At 44.7% G+C, this 16,748-nt stretch overlaps 1 protein-coding gene across 3 annotated transcripts; it reads left to right on the plus strand.

Annotated features, from left to right (window-relative positions):
- The first annotated feature begins 1,592 nt into the window (after nt 1-1,592).
- On the plus strand, nt 1,593-15,240 carry ift43 (intraflagellar transport 43 homolog (Chlamydomonas)). Of its 3 annotated transcripts, none has more exons than XM_080480056.1 (9): nt 1,593-1,695; nt 3,389-3,490; nt 6,773-6,843; nt 8,922-8,957; nt 9,652-9,698; nt 13,252-13,324; nt 14,013-14,088; nt 14,187-14,249; nt 14,480-15,240. In XM_080480056.1, the coding sequence occupies exons 1-9, from the start codon at nt 1,651-1,653 to the stop codon at nt 14,588-14,590; spliced, it is 624 nt and encodes a 207-aa protein (XP_080336182.1). In that variant the 5' UTR covers nt 1,593-1,650; the 3' UTR covers nt 14,591-15,240. The 3 variants fall into 3 exon arrangements, 2 of the variants coding, with proteins under 2 accessions (XP_080336182.1, XP_080336183.1); XR_013935987.1 differs by having other exon boundaries at nt 1,604-1,695; nt 13,252-13,488; nt 14,480-14,993; XM_080480057.1 differs by having other exon boundaries at nt 1,604-1,695; nt 14,187-14,347; nt 14,480-14,993.
- The last annotated feature ends 1,508 nt before the right edge of the window (nt 15,241-16,748 follow it).

A 16,748-nucleotide genomic window follows, 5' to 3' on the forward strand; every position in this document is an offset into this window, starting at 1 on the left:
GATATATTGAGGGGAAAAAACATATTATTATTATTTTTTCATGATTATTATATTTGGAAATGAGGGTTAGGATGAGGTTTGGTCAAAACCACCTGGGATTTCCACCCTACGTATTGATGATGAGCCTCAGATATGTCCACCAGTGGAGAACTGCACAACAAGCTTCTGCGACGCACTGCACCCCGCTACTGTTCAATGACCTAAAACATGCGCAACGCTGACATCTAGCGGTCAGAAATATACACAGCAGCCACACTTCAGACTGAAAAGATAATACTCACCAGACAGCAGGCCTGAGCGACACCAGCTTTATGATATAGTGTCTTAAAATTTCTTGTCATTATAATGTTTATAGCCTCAAGCTGATAATGGAAGAAAATGTAAGATATACCCATATGAAATAGAATATTTACAGAATCTGTTTTTTTAGATTTTTCTAGTGTATAAACTGAATCATTAAATAACAAAACAACAACTAGAATGGGCACTCGGTACAGTGCATACCTTTACCAACGCCACATTTGTCACCATGGACACCAATGGATAACAAGGTTATTTGATCCACCATCATTTGTTTGAACTGCTTCATGTTATCACTGTTTGACACAGGTGTACACACATTTTATAATTTCCATGTCACCCTCCTGACATTTGACCCTAACCAGAGTAATGACGTCACAGCATCATGTGGCATGTCAGAGGATAGAACATTGAAAATGGAACATTTTGGCATTGGTTTGATATCAACTGGATTTAAACTGACAGCGTTATGACAAAAATATGTTTTAGACCATTTTGTGACCTCGAGCTTGACCAGAACATTTCATGTAAATCAGCTGAATAGTTTTCATCACGTCCATGGCAACAGATGCTGTTCTCTTTCGATCTCCTCTACGAGGTGCCTTTTCCATCTGCTTTGTATGGGACATTTGTTTGCAGTTTTTGGGGGATTTATTTGGAAACAGTTTGCCATCAACACCCCAAAATTGATTGGGTGATGACAAACCATCCCTGGAGATTTTATGCAATTCGGGTGAAATTTTTTTTTACACGTCCATGACAGCAAGATACTGATCTTCTTTAATCTCCTTTTACCTCCTCCATGAGGTACCTCTCCCATCCGCTTTATATAAATACATGCAGTTTTTGCCAAAACTGTGGTTAAACCCAAAAGAAGAAGAAGAAGAATATAATGTGCGCTCCAGGGTTCGTTGGCAATGGTTAAAAAAAAAGGCTTTACTGTTTATTAATGCATAATAAGTCCAAAACATATCAATATTCAGTCTGAATATACTTATAGGATAATAATAATAATAATAATAATACAAATAATAATAATAATAATAATAATAATAATAATAATAATAATACTAATAATAATAATAATTTGTATAAGCTTGAAGGAGATGATTAGCACCTTTAAAGAATAAATTTTTTCCGTCGCACTAGAAATAGAACCACATTTATAGGTTAAATATAATCTAATCTAATCATTGTTAATTAAGTTGCGTCCTGCTTGCATGGCTGTGTTCACGCTGAGCACGTTCCCACGCGCTCACTTTCTGATTGGCGTTGCCATGGAGAGCGTTGCTACGTGACGCTTGTTGACATCCCGGAAGACGCTGACCGCCCGGAGGAAGAAGGAGAGACATGGACGATAGCTTCAGAAACGGGGAGGGTGCGACGGTAAAACACGTGAGTGACTCGTGTGAGACGCACGTTGTTTACTACGAGCTCATTTGCAGAAGAAACGTTAACCCTGCTTGGTCTGAAAGCGGCTCAGAGCGACACTTTAACAGCGCATGGGGGGCTCATGCTAACGAGTTAGCCATTAGCTCTGCGTAAGTCTCAGACCGAAGCAATTCACTGAGAAAGATGTTTCAGTGTTAAATTAGTAGAACAGAAATACAAATGCAGGTCACTTTAAATAGATGAAGCATTGACGTTTAAGTTTGTCAGAATCTAACTAACGTTGTGTAAACAATGAACCATGCTGGGCTAAATTCCCTGCAACGTGTAAAGTCCCTCTCTGATTCTTTTTATCACTTTCGAAGTCAATTTATAAACTACAGGACCTTTTCTGCTATGTCAGTCCCATGGTTGTCTTGCAATGATAACTGCCAGATGAGCACATAACTACATGACTGATGTCACACAGACAAAGTCATTGCTTGGACTTCCCAGAAGTGGAGGATTGCGATATTTGAAGAAAGCATGTTGTGCTTGTTGGACAGCTGCTGCTCATCCAGAGCAGGTTACACCTGAGCTTCAATCTCTGCACTGGGTCATAGGATCCACTTCAAAATATCTCTTCTGGTCTATAAAGCTTTGAGTGGTCTCTGGCCTAAATACATCTCAGATTAACTAGTAGAATAGGAAACATTCAGACCCCTGGGGTTGTCAGGAAGAGGTTTACTAAATGTTCCTCGAGTCAGAAGATACAAGATGAAGCAGCTCTTTTCCTGTGGAACAAACGTCCTGCTGACAGACTCACTTAAAATCCTCGTATTTGCACATGATTTTCATTAAACAATAGATTTTACTTATTTTATTACATTTATTTTCATGAAGTTTTTACTTTGTTCCTTCTCCTTTTGTATGCCTTTTTAATCACTTTGTTTTAATGTTTTTCATAATCTTGATCACTGAAGGTTAAGATTCCTAATCGACTTGCTTTAATGTGAAATGCCTGTGAAAGGCCTCGTGCTGGAATGGTGCGACAGAAATACAATTGCCTTGGCTTTCCTTTGCCTTGCTTCAAAAGGTGGCAGATGTACGCAGAGTATTTCATGTGGTAGAATAAAAGCCTCCATTTGAAAGACATTTGTACCAGCAGTTTGAGATTAAGACCCTGGATGATCATTGTCTTGCTGCTCTGAATTGGTTCTTCTCTCTGTCTGGGACACTTCCAACCAGGTCACCCGTTGTTACAGTAATCCTAAAAAAGAATCCCCAGGGTATCTTTTCTCCAGTCTACCTTGAATTCAAATTTAGTACACATGTCAAGTTATGCAAAACATTTTAGGCTGGTTTGATTATGGCTACTTATTCATCATGGAATACCAGCAGCAATGTTCTGACTGTTGTTTAAACAAGCTTAAACATTGAGCCAGTGTTTGAAATACATAAAAAGTATTTGGTTTGGCCCCCATCAAGCTCTGATCTGAACACAATCAGATCTGTGGAGGTTTGAAGCGACAGAAGGATTTAAGAAGAACGGATTCTGCTTTGAAAGCAAACGGTGGTCACATCCTATTGTGATTTTTTCTGCGATGATTCACTTCAAAAGGTTGCACATCATTGTAGAAAATTGTCTTGGAGCTTTGAAGTGTGATATATATATGATATATATACACACCACGTTAAAAAATATGTTCTTTTTTTTCAGGTGGCCAAATCTGGCCGCAGAGCTCGCCTTGCGGCCGACCAGTCCTCTTTGGAAGACTCTCGCTACACAAGGAAGTCCTCCACTTCTGCATCGGGGGGAGATGTAAGTGATGGTGGGGGAATCGAGGCTAAACCACCTGTTACAATCAAACTTTATGAAGGGCTTCATGAGTGTGCATTTTCCTTTTATCTCATGCATGTATTACAGGATGATGATGAGGTAGGTGGCATGATCATAAGAACACATTTGCATGGCTTGTTCCGGTCCTGTTCCAGATATCACTTCTATTCTCTTTAATGTCATCACATAGGTTCTGTAGCAGCAGCTACTGTTGAACAGTTTGATAACTCAACTTACAGCCCCCATAGTGGAACCTGGCTGATAAAAAGATTTAATATACATTCTAATGAAGTCCTTAATCTGCAGGTGATGTCATGTCTGAGGCGCGCAAATGGCAGCAGTAGTACCCTGTTTCTTATATGCTCGCATTAAATCCTTGAATTGCTTCTACAAATCCACAAAGCCTTCAAATAGTTTGATCACATTGACTGTGTAGGCGTGAATAGTCTGACTCAAAATGTATTGGAATATCCAGGTCTGTAAATATTTAGAAATCAGCATCTCAGTTCTGTGCAGCCCCACAAGATAAAGATGTAATTGTAGACTTTCGAGATGTGTGTCGTCCCGTCATTATTTAATTTACAAAGGGAGCACGATTGAGTTCATTTCAAGGGCGAAATTTGTACTTGGGATCTGGTGAGTTCAACCTTTCAATATAAAATCCAAAGAGCTGCGACTATAAGAAAAAACAATTATGAGACTTAAAAATCCAAACTATCCCATCAGAGAGTGTGTTGTGAATTTTTACATTTTCTACAAACAACAACACATGTTATCTTCCAAATATCTTAAATCACCCATTGAAAAGCAACTAAAAAAACTGAATCGGCAAAACTTCAGGATGGATCAAAGGCCAAAAAACCAACGCTCAACTAGATAACCACAAACTAACTCAACCTTAAAAAGATATAAAAAAAGAACACAAAACATTTGCTATCACACGTCCTTCAGGTAACAAAAGAAGTGAATACTATGAATCAAACTGAAAACCAAATTCATTAAGACTGATCTAAAACTACAGGAGCAAAAAAACCCAAACACTTTTTATCTCACAGTAAAAAACTAAATTCTTCATCAGTAACTGCTGATAAATGCTGATTATACAGAACAAGTCTGACAAATCAAATATCGATCAAAAGGTAAGGAGCAGAGAGTCGAGTCAGGGTCCGAGGCCTCGGCTGACTGGAGACCACCGATCCCCCAGTCAGTGAGCCTCACGTCTTCAGAGATGTTACATAGGACGCTTTGTAATTCCTGCTCTATTCACCTCATTTAGATATAAATATTCTCAAATAAAGCTTAAAGTCTGCACTTGAAGCTCATATCCTTTCATTTTGAGTTTGGCGTGATGGTGTAGAAAGCCTAAACGCTGAACACGGTTTCTCTGTCCAAATCCTCACGGCCCTGATGGTACATTCATATTGGAAGTAGCCGTTGAAATACAACTACTCGCTCCACTATCCTTGGCATTCAAGGAATCAGTCGCGTCTCCTGGTCTGGCGAACAATCAGCCAACATTCCCAACGAAAAAAATTCCAGCAATGCTTTTGCTTTAGGCTAATCTTCCCAAATTAGGCCAACTGCTGTGATGTTATGAACCAGTATTCTCGCGCCCTTCCTGACCTCCTGTGCACATGCAATACATTTTTCTGGAGTGTCGTGCGACTGGGCGGACTATTTCTCCTTTTTTTGTTGGTGTGTGTGTGTGCGTGTGTGCGTGTGCGTGTGCGTGTGTGCGTGTGCGTGTGCGTGTGTGCGGTCTTCGTTTATCAACTCTGTCCTCTTCTTCCTAAAATACCCGACTGATTGGCCACATTCCTGACGTCCTTCTAAACAAAGACTCGGTTGCTGTAATGGCGTCCCGAGGTTTGGCCACCAGACTTCCTTCACCCCCAGAGACCATCGAGGAATACTAAATTAGAAGCCATGAGGCCTCTACTAATTGCCTTAATAGCCATAACTATTTGACGACAACGGTGAGGTGCATATTTGGTCATGAAGGAGCGGGCACTCCGGCTTGTTTTGTTTCTCAGGACGCGTCTGATCCTCTCCATTCTTGTTGAGTGAAATAGCCGTCAGATAAGAAAAGTAGGACTCTCCAGGACACCTGACCTTATTGTCTTGTCTCCCAGGAAAACAAGTCATTGACAGGAGGATTTCCCACCACTGGAAGGAATCCTGTAACGTTGCTCACAAAGCTTTGATTGCCATTATTCTAATCCTTTCTGCTCTTGTTAAAGAGACAGTTACTAATTACACAAAGTTAAGGGAGCTCGTTCAGCTTCAGCTCCCTTGTTTAATGGTAATGTACGGGCAGAGCGGAACCCCCCCCCCCCCCCCCCCCCCCTCCAATCCCCCCCGCTTAATGGTGACATTCAGATTTATAAATGGCTTCGGAAAAGGAACCAGCCATGAAAGATTATTTCCTCTTCCATCGTAAATGAAAGAAATTCTTCATGAACACTTTGTCCTTTGCAGACCCAATTTAGTAATGAGAAATGTTGTCCCGCTCTCCCTTTTCTTTTTTTCTTTCTTCTATGATTCATTTGTCTAGTGCCCAGCACTCTGAGGAATTCATTCATTCATTCAGCCGCTGGTCTCAGGGTCCCAGTCCCTGCATCAACATGCATACCCATTTTACTATTTTCAGAATCAAAGAATTACAGAGTGAGAGGGTCATTTTTTTCCCCTCAGTCTATTTTAAGCTCGGACTTAGTTCCCACACTCCACACCATACGTCCGGAGGCTGCGAATAGGCAAACCACAATAAACAATGCGAACCAGCATGTGTTGTTGACACTTTGATGTAAATATAAGTCTTGTTTACCACAAACTAGAAAGCTTAACAAGTCAGACCAGAGTTCTGATGCTGATGTGTCAAACACCTTAAACAAGACAATTCATCTTAGTTTTTGACGCCTTTGATAAGACTTGGGATCTGCTTTTTTCCTGTTGGGTTTCTTGATTTCAGCTGTAGAAGAGCGCCCTCTACTGGCAAGTTTCTCTTCAAAAACTTCTTTTGTCTCTTTTTCTTCTTGTTCATCTTCTTGCTGTCATGAAGCACAACCTTATGTCTAATATCTTCTGATGTCACACATCAGTCCGATGATTGTGATGAAATCTTCAGTTCTGTCATATTGTAGTTTGTGCTTCATTCACAAAGAGGAAAACTTTGTGTTGGTGGAAAGACGTTTCATCATCCTCCGTGTGAGTGAGAAGACTTTCATTGAAGCTGTTTGCTGATGGAGTCCTTTCCTCTTCCAGGGCCCTCCTCCTAAACCAACACGACGGCAGGGTGGCTGGGCGGAAGAGAGCTCGGGGTCTGGCTCTGCCAAGTGAGTAACTTTACCTCCCCTCCCTCCCTCCCTCCCTCCCTCCATCCCTCCCTCCCTCCCTCCCTCCTCTCTGGAAGCCCGGTCCCGTGTTATGTGTTATTAATGAACTCTCATGCTGTTGAATGAGCTTATTTATCAGTGAATATTTGGCACTCAGGCTGTGAATCAACAAGGTTAGAGGGAGCCTGTCCGAGCAGGCAACTCTCCATTCGTCTTCATCTGCGAGCAAGGCGGTAATTGACATGGTTAATGCATCAGCCACAGGAGGGCACTGTTAGTCAGCTCGCCACTTCATCACAGGGGTTCAAGCCACTTAATCACCCCTTACCAGTGCAGTTTGCTCTTTACACGGGGAGCGCAACATGGAGAATTCATGAGAAACCCAGAACAGATGGAAGGCATGTGACCGAAAAAAAAAGCTTTCATCTACAACTAACAAATCTAAATCTCAATACTGTACATGACTGACTGAGCATGGGATGTTTTAATATACTGTCTAGCAGGGTTTCTTTTTCTTTCCCCCCACCTGCTACTGTGCTTCTCTCCACCAGCCTCAGTGGAGGTCTGAGTATAGGAGATGCATTGAAGTGAACAGGCGGAGTCAATTGCGCTTATTTGCGTAGTTTGCTGCACCGTTAGTGCAATGCAAGAAAAACAGCAAACTCAATAGACGTTACTCCTCTCGCAGAAGGTCAGCGTGTCGCTTCTCCGCTTCTGCGTAGCCCGACTTGATTCTGGGTCTCAGAGTGATTGAAATACAGGAGGTGTAAAAAGGGCTTGCACGTGCATTGATCCTCTCTGAAACAAAGTAAGTAATGGTCCCCCCTGGAACCAGCAAGGACTTTTCCCTTCAATGTCACCCCTCATGCTCAATCACCACTGCCCTCCTCCCACTAATCCCAGCGCAGAAATCCCTGGATTTGTCGATCTATCACTTCTAATTGACACTAAATGATCTGTCAGTTTATTGATGAACCTTTGAAACCAGGTTGTCACAATATATTTTATCCCTAACAACTTTTTCCAGACAGTTTTACCATGTCTATCGCTTTGCCTTACATGAGTCTTAATCAAAGGGTCTGTAATGTGTCTTAAGTGTCGCCACCCCCGCCCCCCCAGACAGGACACAGTCCAAGGGCAGGCAGGTAGGCTCCCACTGCTCCTCTCCTCCACTCTCCTCTCTTCTCCTCCCCGCTCTGCCTGGGTGGGCTCCTGCACCTTCACACCCTGTTGGCGTGGACTCAGTCTGGACTGGGAGTGACCCAGACTCATCCTGTCTCTATATTCCAGAAGGACCAGTCGAGGACCAGTCGAGGCTTGAGGTGTAATGTTGAACTGGACATACCACTGTTTGATACCGGTATTAGAGGGTTCAACATAATGTATCGTTCAACAGAAAAAAGCAGTGATAGAAAGAGAAAAAAAAAGAAGAATCCACTTGAGATGTTAAGGAGAGAAAACTTCTCATTGTCTCATCATGTTTGAATGTGGACTTAGTTCTCTTGTAAATCTTGTTTGAGGTAAATACTCGTGAATTTGATGATTCTAGGAGATTTTGCTCTTGAGTTTTGATAGCGTCAATTGACTGAAAAGTGTGGCAGCAGAGGATGTGTTCCTTTTAGAACCAGTAGGGGGCAGTACTCAACCAGGAGATCAATGATTCAGAGCCATCAAGAAAACATCAGACACTTATAAAATCACTTACTAAATTAACAAAAACATGCTTTTTTTTTGTACTTGTATGTGTTTGTTGGTATTTATTTCAGCAGTATGTTTGTATTTCTGTCCATCCTTGACATCAGGTGTGATCTTTCCCGAAAAAAAAGTCTGTGGTAGAAATGCTGAGTTAAGGTAAAGAAGTGTGAAGCACAGTATTGTGTGGGTTAGGCTCTCGTCAAGCTGGGCTGAGTAAATGAAAAGAAATCTGGAAATAGATGCTAAATCCAGCAGGAAACGAGGAGGAGAAGCTGCGTCCGTTGCAGCTATTAAGTACCATATAGATGATGTGTTTCTGTTTTTAGATTGTTGTTGTTTTGAAAGCCAGCGCCTGACAAGTTGTTCTCTCTTCTCGTGTACAGATCTTCGAGAAGGCCTGCAGCGGAGGACCTGGAAGAGTAAGTCACCTCAGACGCCACATTGATATTTCACTGTTGCATGATAGTTAAATGTTTGTGTTTAAAGTGGGAAAGATGCTGCACTTTCAGATCGTCCTTGCTTGCAACTAACCCTTGCCTTTCAAGAACAATCACTTAACAAGATTAAAAACAACAGCGTGACTGTGTTGCCGCCACTTTTATTGCTGTTTTCTTGTTATTCAAGTTTTTTTTTTTTTTTCTTGCTCCCGTTACCCTTCCTCTCATCATTTTGTGACTAGAATAGACATCAGCATGAGGAGAGGCAGCTAGAGGACGCAGGCTTTACTCGTCATCGCAGCTGGAGCCTGTACGGCTGCAGCGAGACAGGAGCTTTATGTGAAGAAGAATCTCTTTTGTTGTGCTTCTGTCAAAGAGCTCTCGTCTCACTAATACTTATTCAACCTGCCTCCAGCTGGGGGTGTTTGCACCAGAGCCTTAGAGGTGATCTTGTTGGGGCCTGGCAGGCCGGTCACTCATACAGCATACAGCATTTTGTTCCAAAGTTTGAGTCCGACACAAGTAAAGCAAGCGAGTCTCCTGCTTTCCCTGAGAAAAAAACACAACCAGTGAGGTCCTAGTGGCCGACCCGCTCACTCCCCGTGATGACATCACTGTCAGCTTGGGTTTTCAAGGCATTAAATAATTCATACTCTCACACTTCCTGTTTTTGTAGCCGCCGCCTGCGACCACAAACTCCCCAGGGATCAGATGATGAAGGAGGTAAGAGCACCCTTGCAGTCCCCAGCTCTGCCCTGCGCCTCCTCACGGGCAAAAGGAGTCCTCCGGTGTCTCCTCACCACATTTATCCTCTGAAAGTAGAGCAGATAAGCAGGCAGTCAGATCATCACTTCTCACTGATGTTCGAGTCATATTTCTCCTCGGATTCAAGCGCTGGACCGCCAATGTGTGAACGCAAGGCTTCTGATGAACATGAGGATGTGTTTATTCATTAACGTTGGATCTGTAGCTGATGGCTGGAGTGTTCAAGCACAATGCAGTCGGCAACAAACGAACACACAGACCCTCAAACTGGCGCTGCTGAATACAGATCCAGAGGTAAAAGTGCTGCTTTGACTGAGTGACCTCGGGGCTCAACTGCTCACTACAAACAATGCAAGGACTGAGGCGGGGGGGGGGGGGGGCGTTCCAGCAACCTGCTGTCCAAGGTAATCGTTTAATTGTGCAGTGCAAAGCAGGCAGAAATAAAGAGGATTGTTTCAGCCAGCATACTGCCGGCTTCACAGATATTGAAGGAGAGTGCAGAAATAATTTAGATAAATACCAATAAGATCATAACTAGAGCCCATCTGTTGGAAATTAAAAATAATCAGAAAATTAATAAATAAGAATGATTTATACTTAAACTTAAAGAAAACCTCATGTATTTTATATCTAGTTGAAATTTGAATGATTAATTTTCAAGCCATTTTTAGTTTTTTTTTCCCCAAAAATCCCCTCAAGGTCACATTGTTCATTTAATGAAATATTCAACTAGTCAGGATTTTTCTGTGAACTTCTAAAGAATATAAATTTTATCAAATTCTCATGACATTTTAAACACAAATTTTTAATTCATTGTGACTGTATTTTCCTCATCCTTTGTATTTTCACAACATTTTAAAAAGTATTCCTGATAAAGGATGGTGGGATTTTCTGATGAAAATGAATGGTGAAGATAAAGTGCCGGCTTGTGTTGAATGGTTAGATTAATTCAGTTGTTTTTAGCAGAGTGGCTGAAATGCCTCGCACACAGTGTGTCCACAGGTTTGGTGTTCTTGCGGTTAATGCCGCCGGAAAGATGATTACTGTGTGGAGGGAGACCTCTTAATACAGCGCTGGAGGCAGGGGCAGTGGAAATTACAGTGCTGAGGGTTAGTGAGATAGCCCCTGCGATCTTGATTATGTCCCCACCCTTATCCCTGATGTCCACGGGCTCCGAGCGCAGAGAGGGGCTCGCCCCCCCCCCCCCCCGTCCCCCCTGCTCCCTTCTCCCTATCAGCTGCCCCCACTGCTTCCTGCTGGCCACTTAAAATAGCAGCAGTATCACAAACACACTCGTCTGTTTCATGTCTCACCGTCTCGCCCTCAGACCACGATGTGTCGAATATTGTCCCATCAGCCTTTCAAATAGATTCCCGCGTGCCGAGGTAATCATTTGACTGGACCCCCGCGCAGATTATAGGAGCCCGAGTGATGTGGAGAGACGTCCAGTTCCCCCAGAGTCGCTGAGTGGCGTGTGCCTGCCGGGAGTGTGTCTACATCCACAGCAAATTATCCCCTTTTGATATTTACATGCTCCAGCGAGGAAGCCGGACGCCAGCGTGTAATAAGGCTATGCGTGGCCTGCTCGCTGCCAGACAAAAGCCACCTTGACACGCGTCCAGCTGAGCGAGCGGAGGAAGTGAGTGTGTGTAATGTGGACTCCTTCTGATGGAGTTGCCCTTTGCGTCAGGAGAAAACGCCGGCTTGTTTGCAGCTGCCTTCATGCCCCACTTGACCTCCAGCGAAAGGTTGAATTTGAAACTCGTTTGAAAAATGTTGTTCCCCTTTTCACTTAATAATAGACTTTGCATATAGACAACACGCGCCTGTGCTTCGCGGTGAACTCTTCCACAGCGTGTTAATAGTGCATTACAGGCTGAAATGGAAAGAAAGGCGGCCGTGTGGACAGATAGTCGACCCAGGAAGCTGTTTGCAGAGCCGGACGGCGAAGCTTTTTGATGTCATTGCACTAAGACCATTAAATTTGATTGGGGGTCCGGGGGGGACGGATTCTGCTGAACGCTGTGCTTTGTAAATGAGAGGACAAAGTGTCACCGGGGCCTCATGAATATGAAATACCTGCGCCCGCATTTATTTGGATATCAGAAACACAGATGAATCTTGTCAGCGGCTAAACGAGCGTGGCATTTTTAATTTGGTTTAATTAAAAACGAGAAAGAAATAAGTTATCAGCAGAGCGTGAGCTTCTGCTGAAACTTGATGTGAAATTCCAAAATATTGTCACTTTACTTCACCAGAGATCAATCTTTCGTCAGCTTGAGGTTTTTTTTTTTTTTCTTTGAGGAGGGGGGTATTTTTGAAGGAACGGTGACATAGATGCCAAGATATTTCCTCACATCAGATGCAGACTTCCATCTCCTCACCTCTATTTAGCTCTTCTATTGACTTTCCCCTCAGGGTGCAGCACTGTGGTTGGAGATTACTGACAACCCTCTTCATGCAGTCTCTCTCTCTCTCTCTCTCTCTCTCTCTCTCTCTCTCTCTCTCTCTCTCTCTCTCTCTCTCTCTCTCTCTCACTGTCAACACTCGGCTGTAGAATTAATAAGGATGTGCTGTACACTCCTCCAACAGGAAACATTGTTGAGGAAAGACACATCACATCCAAAGCTGGGACACAGAGTGATGAAGCTCCTGAGCCATCATGTAATATCAAACCAATTCTGCAGCAGAGGAAAGCAGCTTCAGCACGACCTTTCGCACAATGCTGCATATTTTTGTGTCTCCTGAGCTCATTTCCAAACAATCTGTCCAGATCTCTTTCCGTCCATCTTTTATTTCCCTGCCATAATCTCAGAAATGCTGTGAAAGTTTGCCCTGTCCTTCTTGGGAGTGGAGCCATCCTCTGTCCTGTTGCGTTTTGCCAATTAAAGTGGGTTCCCACTGTTTGAGCAGCGGGCCGGCGGCTCCCGGCGCCGCGGCTCCTGCCAGGCCGCACTGTGACTTCCGACCCCACACAGATGGGCCCACGAGCAAATACTCTTGCACATGGCTGGACGCCGCCCCAGTCGGAGTGGCAGAGCGGACACGGAGGTCGGCCTACCGGCCACCGCGGGTCCTGGGGGTGGGCGCCACTGACAGGGCCCAAATGCTAAGGTAGCAGGGGGTGCGTTCTGGGGAGCCCCCGGCCGGCGCCCCTCTCGCAGCAGGATGAGCTGCCGCCTCGCCTCCTGAATATTCATGGCCGCATGGCTATTGTGACAGGGCAGCGCTTATGAGGATGTAGCTCGCACGAGGGGGGGGGGGGGGGGGCTGCCACACAGATATGGCCACACACACACACACACACACACACACACACACACACACACACACACACACACACACACACACACACACACACACACACACACACACACACACACACACACACACACTTGGGATTTGCTGTATTTCATCAGGAGTTCTGTAGCGGTATGTAAATGGCTGAGTCCACTGTTCTTGAAATGTTCCACCTCCTCATGATCTGACAGTGTCTGTTTGCCGTTTGTAGACATTCCCGTGATTCCGGACCTGGACGAAGTACAAGAAGAAGATCTCACTCTGCAAGTCGCTGCCCCCCCGAGGTACCGAGACCCTGAAGCTCCTGGCAGTGTGTCCTCGTCCCTCACACGTCTCCCCCCCCACAGCCAGAACCTGGACACTGGATCAGTGTCTGTGACGTTCCCCGTCCTCCACTGCTGCCATCGCACAGCGCTTTGCTTTATTGGGCCGAAATGGAGAAATAACAGTTGGGTGTGATTTATGCAACTCTGTTAGCCGGGTCCTTACTAACCGGGCCCTTTGATTTACAGGGCAGTGAGGGACACGCCGACATGTGTCGAATATGTAGCAAGGCTATGACAGCGGTGGAGGTTATTAGGCTGGGGCTTGCTCTCTGTGCGAGATAATATCCACATTGAACTCATTGCGGGGGCAATGTAGCGTGTAATGTGCAGTAAGTAGGACTGGCATGCACTGCTAGGCCCCGTCCACTTTCAGAGCCCCCCCACTTAATTCCAACCCACAGATAAGCAGCTGGGTTTCAATTTGAAGCGTTTAACACTTGGCAACCATCTCCTGCTCTCTGCGGTCTTTGCTTGAAGTCTTAGAGCTTAATTGTGCATAAACTTCAAACTTATCTGGAGCCACTTCTCAGTCTTGCTTCATGCGTGAGGCGAAAGTCCCCTTCCCTCTGTGATGTGCTGTTTGGATTGAAATATATCGTCAAGCCTGTTTCCTGTCGACTCTTCTGACTTCCTGTCTCTCTGCCAGCATTCAGGTGAACCGGGTGATGACCTACAGAGATCTGGACAACGATCTGAAGCGTTATTCTGCCTTCCAGACTTTAGTCGGTTTATCTTTGTTATTCTCATGTCACTTATTTTCATGGTGGTTTTCACCTCTGTTAGTGGAGGCTCAGTGGATTTCTTTTACACTCTTCATCAGGACGGAGAGATCGACTTGAAGCTCCTCACCAAGGTTCTGGCTCCGGAGCAGGAGGTGAAAGAGGTGAGTGAGTTTTTAGTAAATATAGCCTGCGAGCCCCCAGCGAAGGCCTGTCCAGCTGTTTCTGGAGCGCCGGGGGAGGCTGCCACTCGCTCTCCCAGGTAATCAAGATTTATGATGTGTACATTAACACCCTCTGCTCTCCTTCCCTCGTTCTCCTCTCCTTGCTCTCCTTCCTTGGTTTGTCTACCTTCTGCCTTTCTAATCCTTCTTGTCTGGCACTTGCTCTGCAGGACGATGTGAGCTGGGACTGGGATCATCTGTTTACTGAGGTGTCCTCGGAGCTGCTGATGGAATGGGATCAAGGAGAGAGCGAAGAGTCGGCTGTATCTCCTGTACCATGAGGAGGACGGGGGGGATTTGAACGGACTCCGGTGGGAACAACGGGTGGAGGTTCAATACACGTCACTTCAGTTATATTAACTCTAATTGTGTGAATGCTGAAGGGGATCCAAATCTTTCTTATTATTCCGACGCTTTGTCTCCTGCAATCTTTAACGGATTTGAACCATTCAAGTGTCAGAACGTGCAGCTTCTTCATTAGATCAGTGCTACGATGTGTGTTTTTGATATCTTTAACTGTTTTGGATTAAATTAAACAAAACTTCAGCATTCACACCAGCATTTTCTTCTGGAAATGCAAGCCTCTAGTTTGTTTGTTAAACCTAATTTATATTTTATAAAAGTGTATGACCGATGTGTCTTGGATTTTCTAAATAAAGCTCTGTTCGGGTGCTGTGCCGTCTCACTCTGTCTCTCTAGGTTTTTGTTTGATAGTTTTAACTTTAACAGCCAAAAGGCAAAGTGATTTCTAAAAACAGAAAAAAAGGAAAAAGGCCCTCTGAAAATAGCAGTTGCAGATAAAAATGCCCCCTTCTACCGGCAGCATTATCAACACCCTCATACAAGTCCAAGGTTGATAATCAGCTAAGCTGAAATCCACTTGATTGTGTTCAAATTAACATTCCTCATTAAAGCCTACAACCTTATTGTTATTGACTGTGCCATTGACTTTATCTTCCAGCTCTTCGATAGGAGCAACCCCGTCTTCACTATTATCTCAAATGCATTGAACAGAGTTCCTATTGACACCTGGGGGATTAGCATACATTATACCTTTTTACTGGATAAAGAGGAATGGATGGAAGTCATGAACAAGACGTCAGGTGTTTCCTCTTTGACTCTTTAACAACACAAACTGCTGCAGAGCAGCCGGGCCCGGGGAAGAGCAGCGTTCCACGGGTTCAACATGCGCCGCTCATGTGCATCAGCATTCAGTTTAGTCTTTGGTTCATGTGTGTGAATATAAATGCAATCCTCCACAGTCAGGCCAGGTCTATTAGGAAACAGCTGTAACATTTACAGATTGTGATTAGGTTTATTTCTCAGGCCGAGAGCAGTCTCAGGACGTTTGGAGATGCACAGCAAAAGTCCTCAAGGACACACGATCCATGCATCTAACAGCTCAATCACTGCCCAACACAAATAGATCCAGAGTTTTTTCATCCGGTAGCCCTTGAATCAACTTCATCAGGTGTAACACCTCAGGACGCATCTATCACGGGATATTTGTGCTCGGAATATTTGTGTGTGGCAGAATTTCTTATCCCTGCGCTTAAATTCAGTGAGTGATCTCTGTTTCTCTATCAGACATACAAATGCACACTTCTTTTTTTTTTTTTTTTTACCACCTCCACAATTGGCTTATTTAGCCAGACTTAATGAATTCTGCCCATATGCCCCGAGCAGCTGCTGCGTTGCCCCTTCCTCCTGCCCCCGCCGAGCTGCGAAGTGCCCATCCATGTAGAGACAACCTCTAGCTGTCTCTCTGGAGAAGGCTAAGCCTGCCACTCCTCCGCTGGCAGCCAGCCGGTGCTGTCTGAGCCGGACTGCGGACGGGCCGAGGACTCAGATTAGGGCCCGGTGATCACGGGTTGAGGCCGGCCTCAAATGATTGGCCCCGGCACCGGTGGATCAGAGAGGGGATTAGAGAGAGAGTGAGGGAGATCCAGAGACGCTGTTTGGCATGTGCTTGCATCCAGCTTCTCAAAGTGACCTCTCTGCAACGCTCTGCTCCTCTTCCTTTATTCTCTCCGTGTCGCCCGGTGTAGATCCGCCGCGTCCTGATCCCGGCAGCCAGGCGAAGAATGACCTCTCACTGTCTGGGTGCGGTGAATTCAATCACATCAAAACAACTACAGTGTATACATCATCCCCGGCGAGGACGACAGCCGCGTACGTAGAAAGCTTTGTGGTTATGGCGGAGGAGCGGAGTCACTGGGAGGTGAGCTCAGTCCGACTCCATGTTGAGTCTGTGTCCGTCAGATTCCGACGATAAGAGCCTGCGTGGACTCAGCGCGTGATTTGTGTCGCCTTGGCGTTTTTCTATTAAAATAATGGGGTCATTACTGCTGTAAAATCCACACTGCCTCCATGCAAGCCTTTGTAATTCAATATTTCATTCAGGATGCTGCAGTAATGACGGCGTTTCAAAAAGCCCTT

The sequence above is a fragment of the Lipophrys pholis genome (genome assembly GCF_963383615.2).
Source record: "Lipophrys pholis genome assembly, chromosome: 14".
NCBI lineage: Eukaryota > Metazoa > Chordata > Actinopteri > Blenniiformes > Blenniidae > Lipophrys > Lipophrys pholis.

What these genes read in the sequence shown, in the direction of transcription:
- ift43 (XM_080480056.1), top strand. Translation starts at nt 1,651, where the DNA reads ATGGACGATAGCTTCAGAAACGGGGAGGGTGCGACGGTAAAACAC. An exon ending in AGGGTGCGACGGTAAAACAC is followed by an intron (nt 1,696 to 3,388) that starts GTGAGTGACTCG and finishes CTTTTTTTTCAG; the next exon opens with GTGGCCAAATCTGGCCGCAG. An exon ending in ATTCTGCCTTCCAGACTTTA is followed by an intron (nt 14,089 to 14,186) that starts GTCGGTTTATCT and finishes ACTCTTCATCAG; the next exon opens with GACGGAGAGATCGACTTGAA.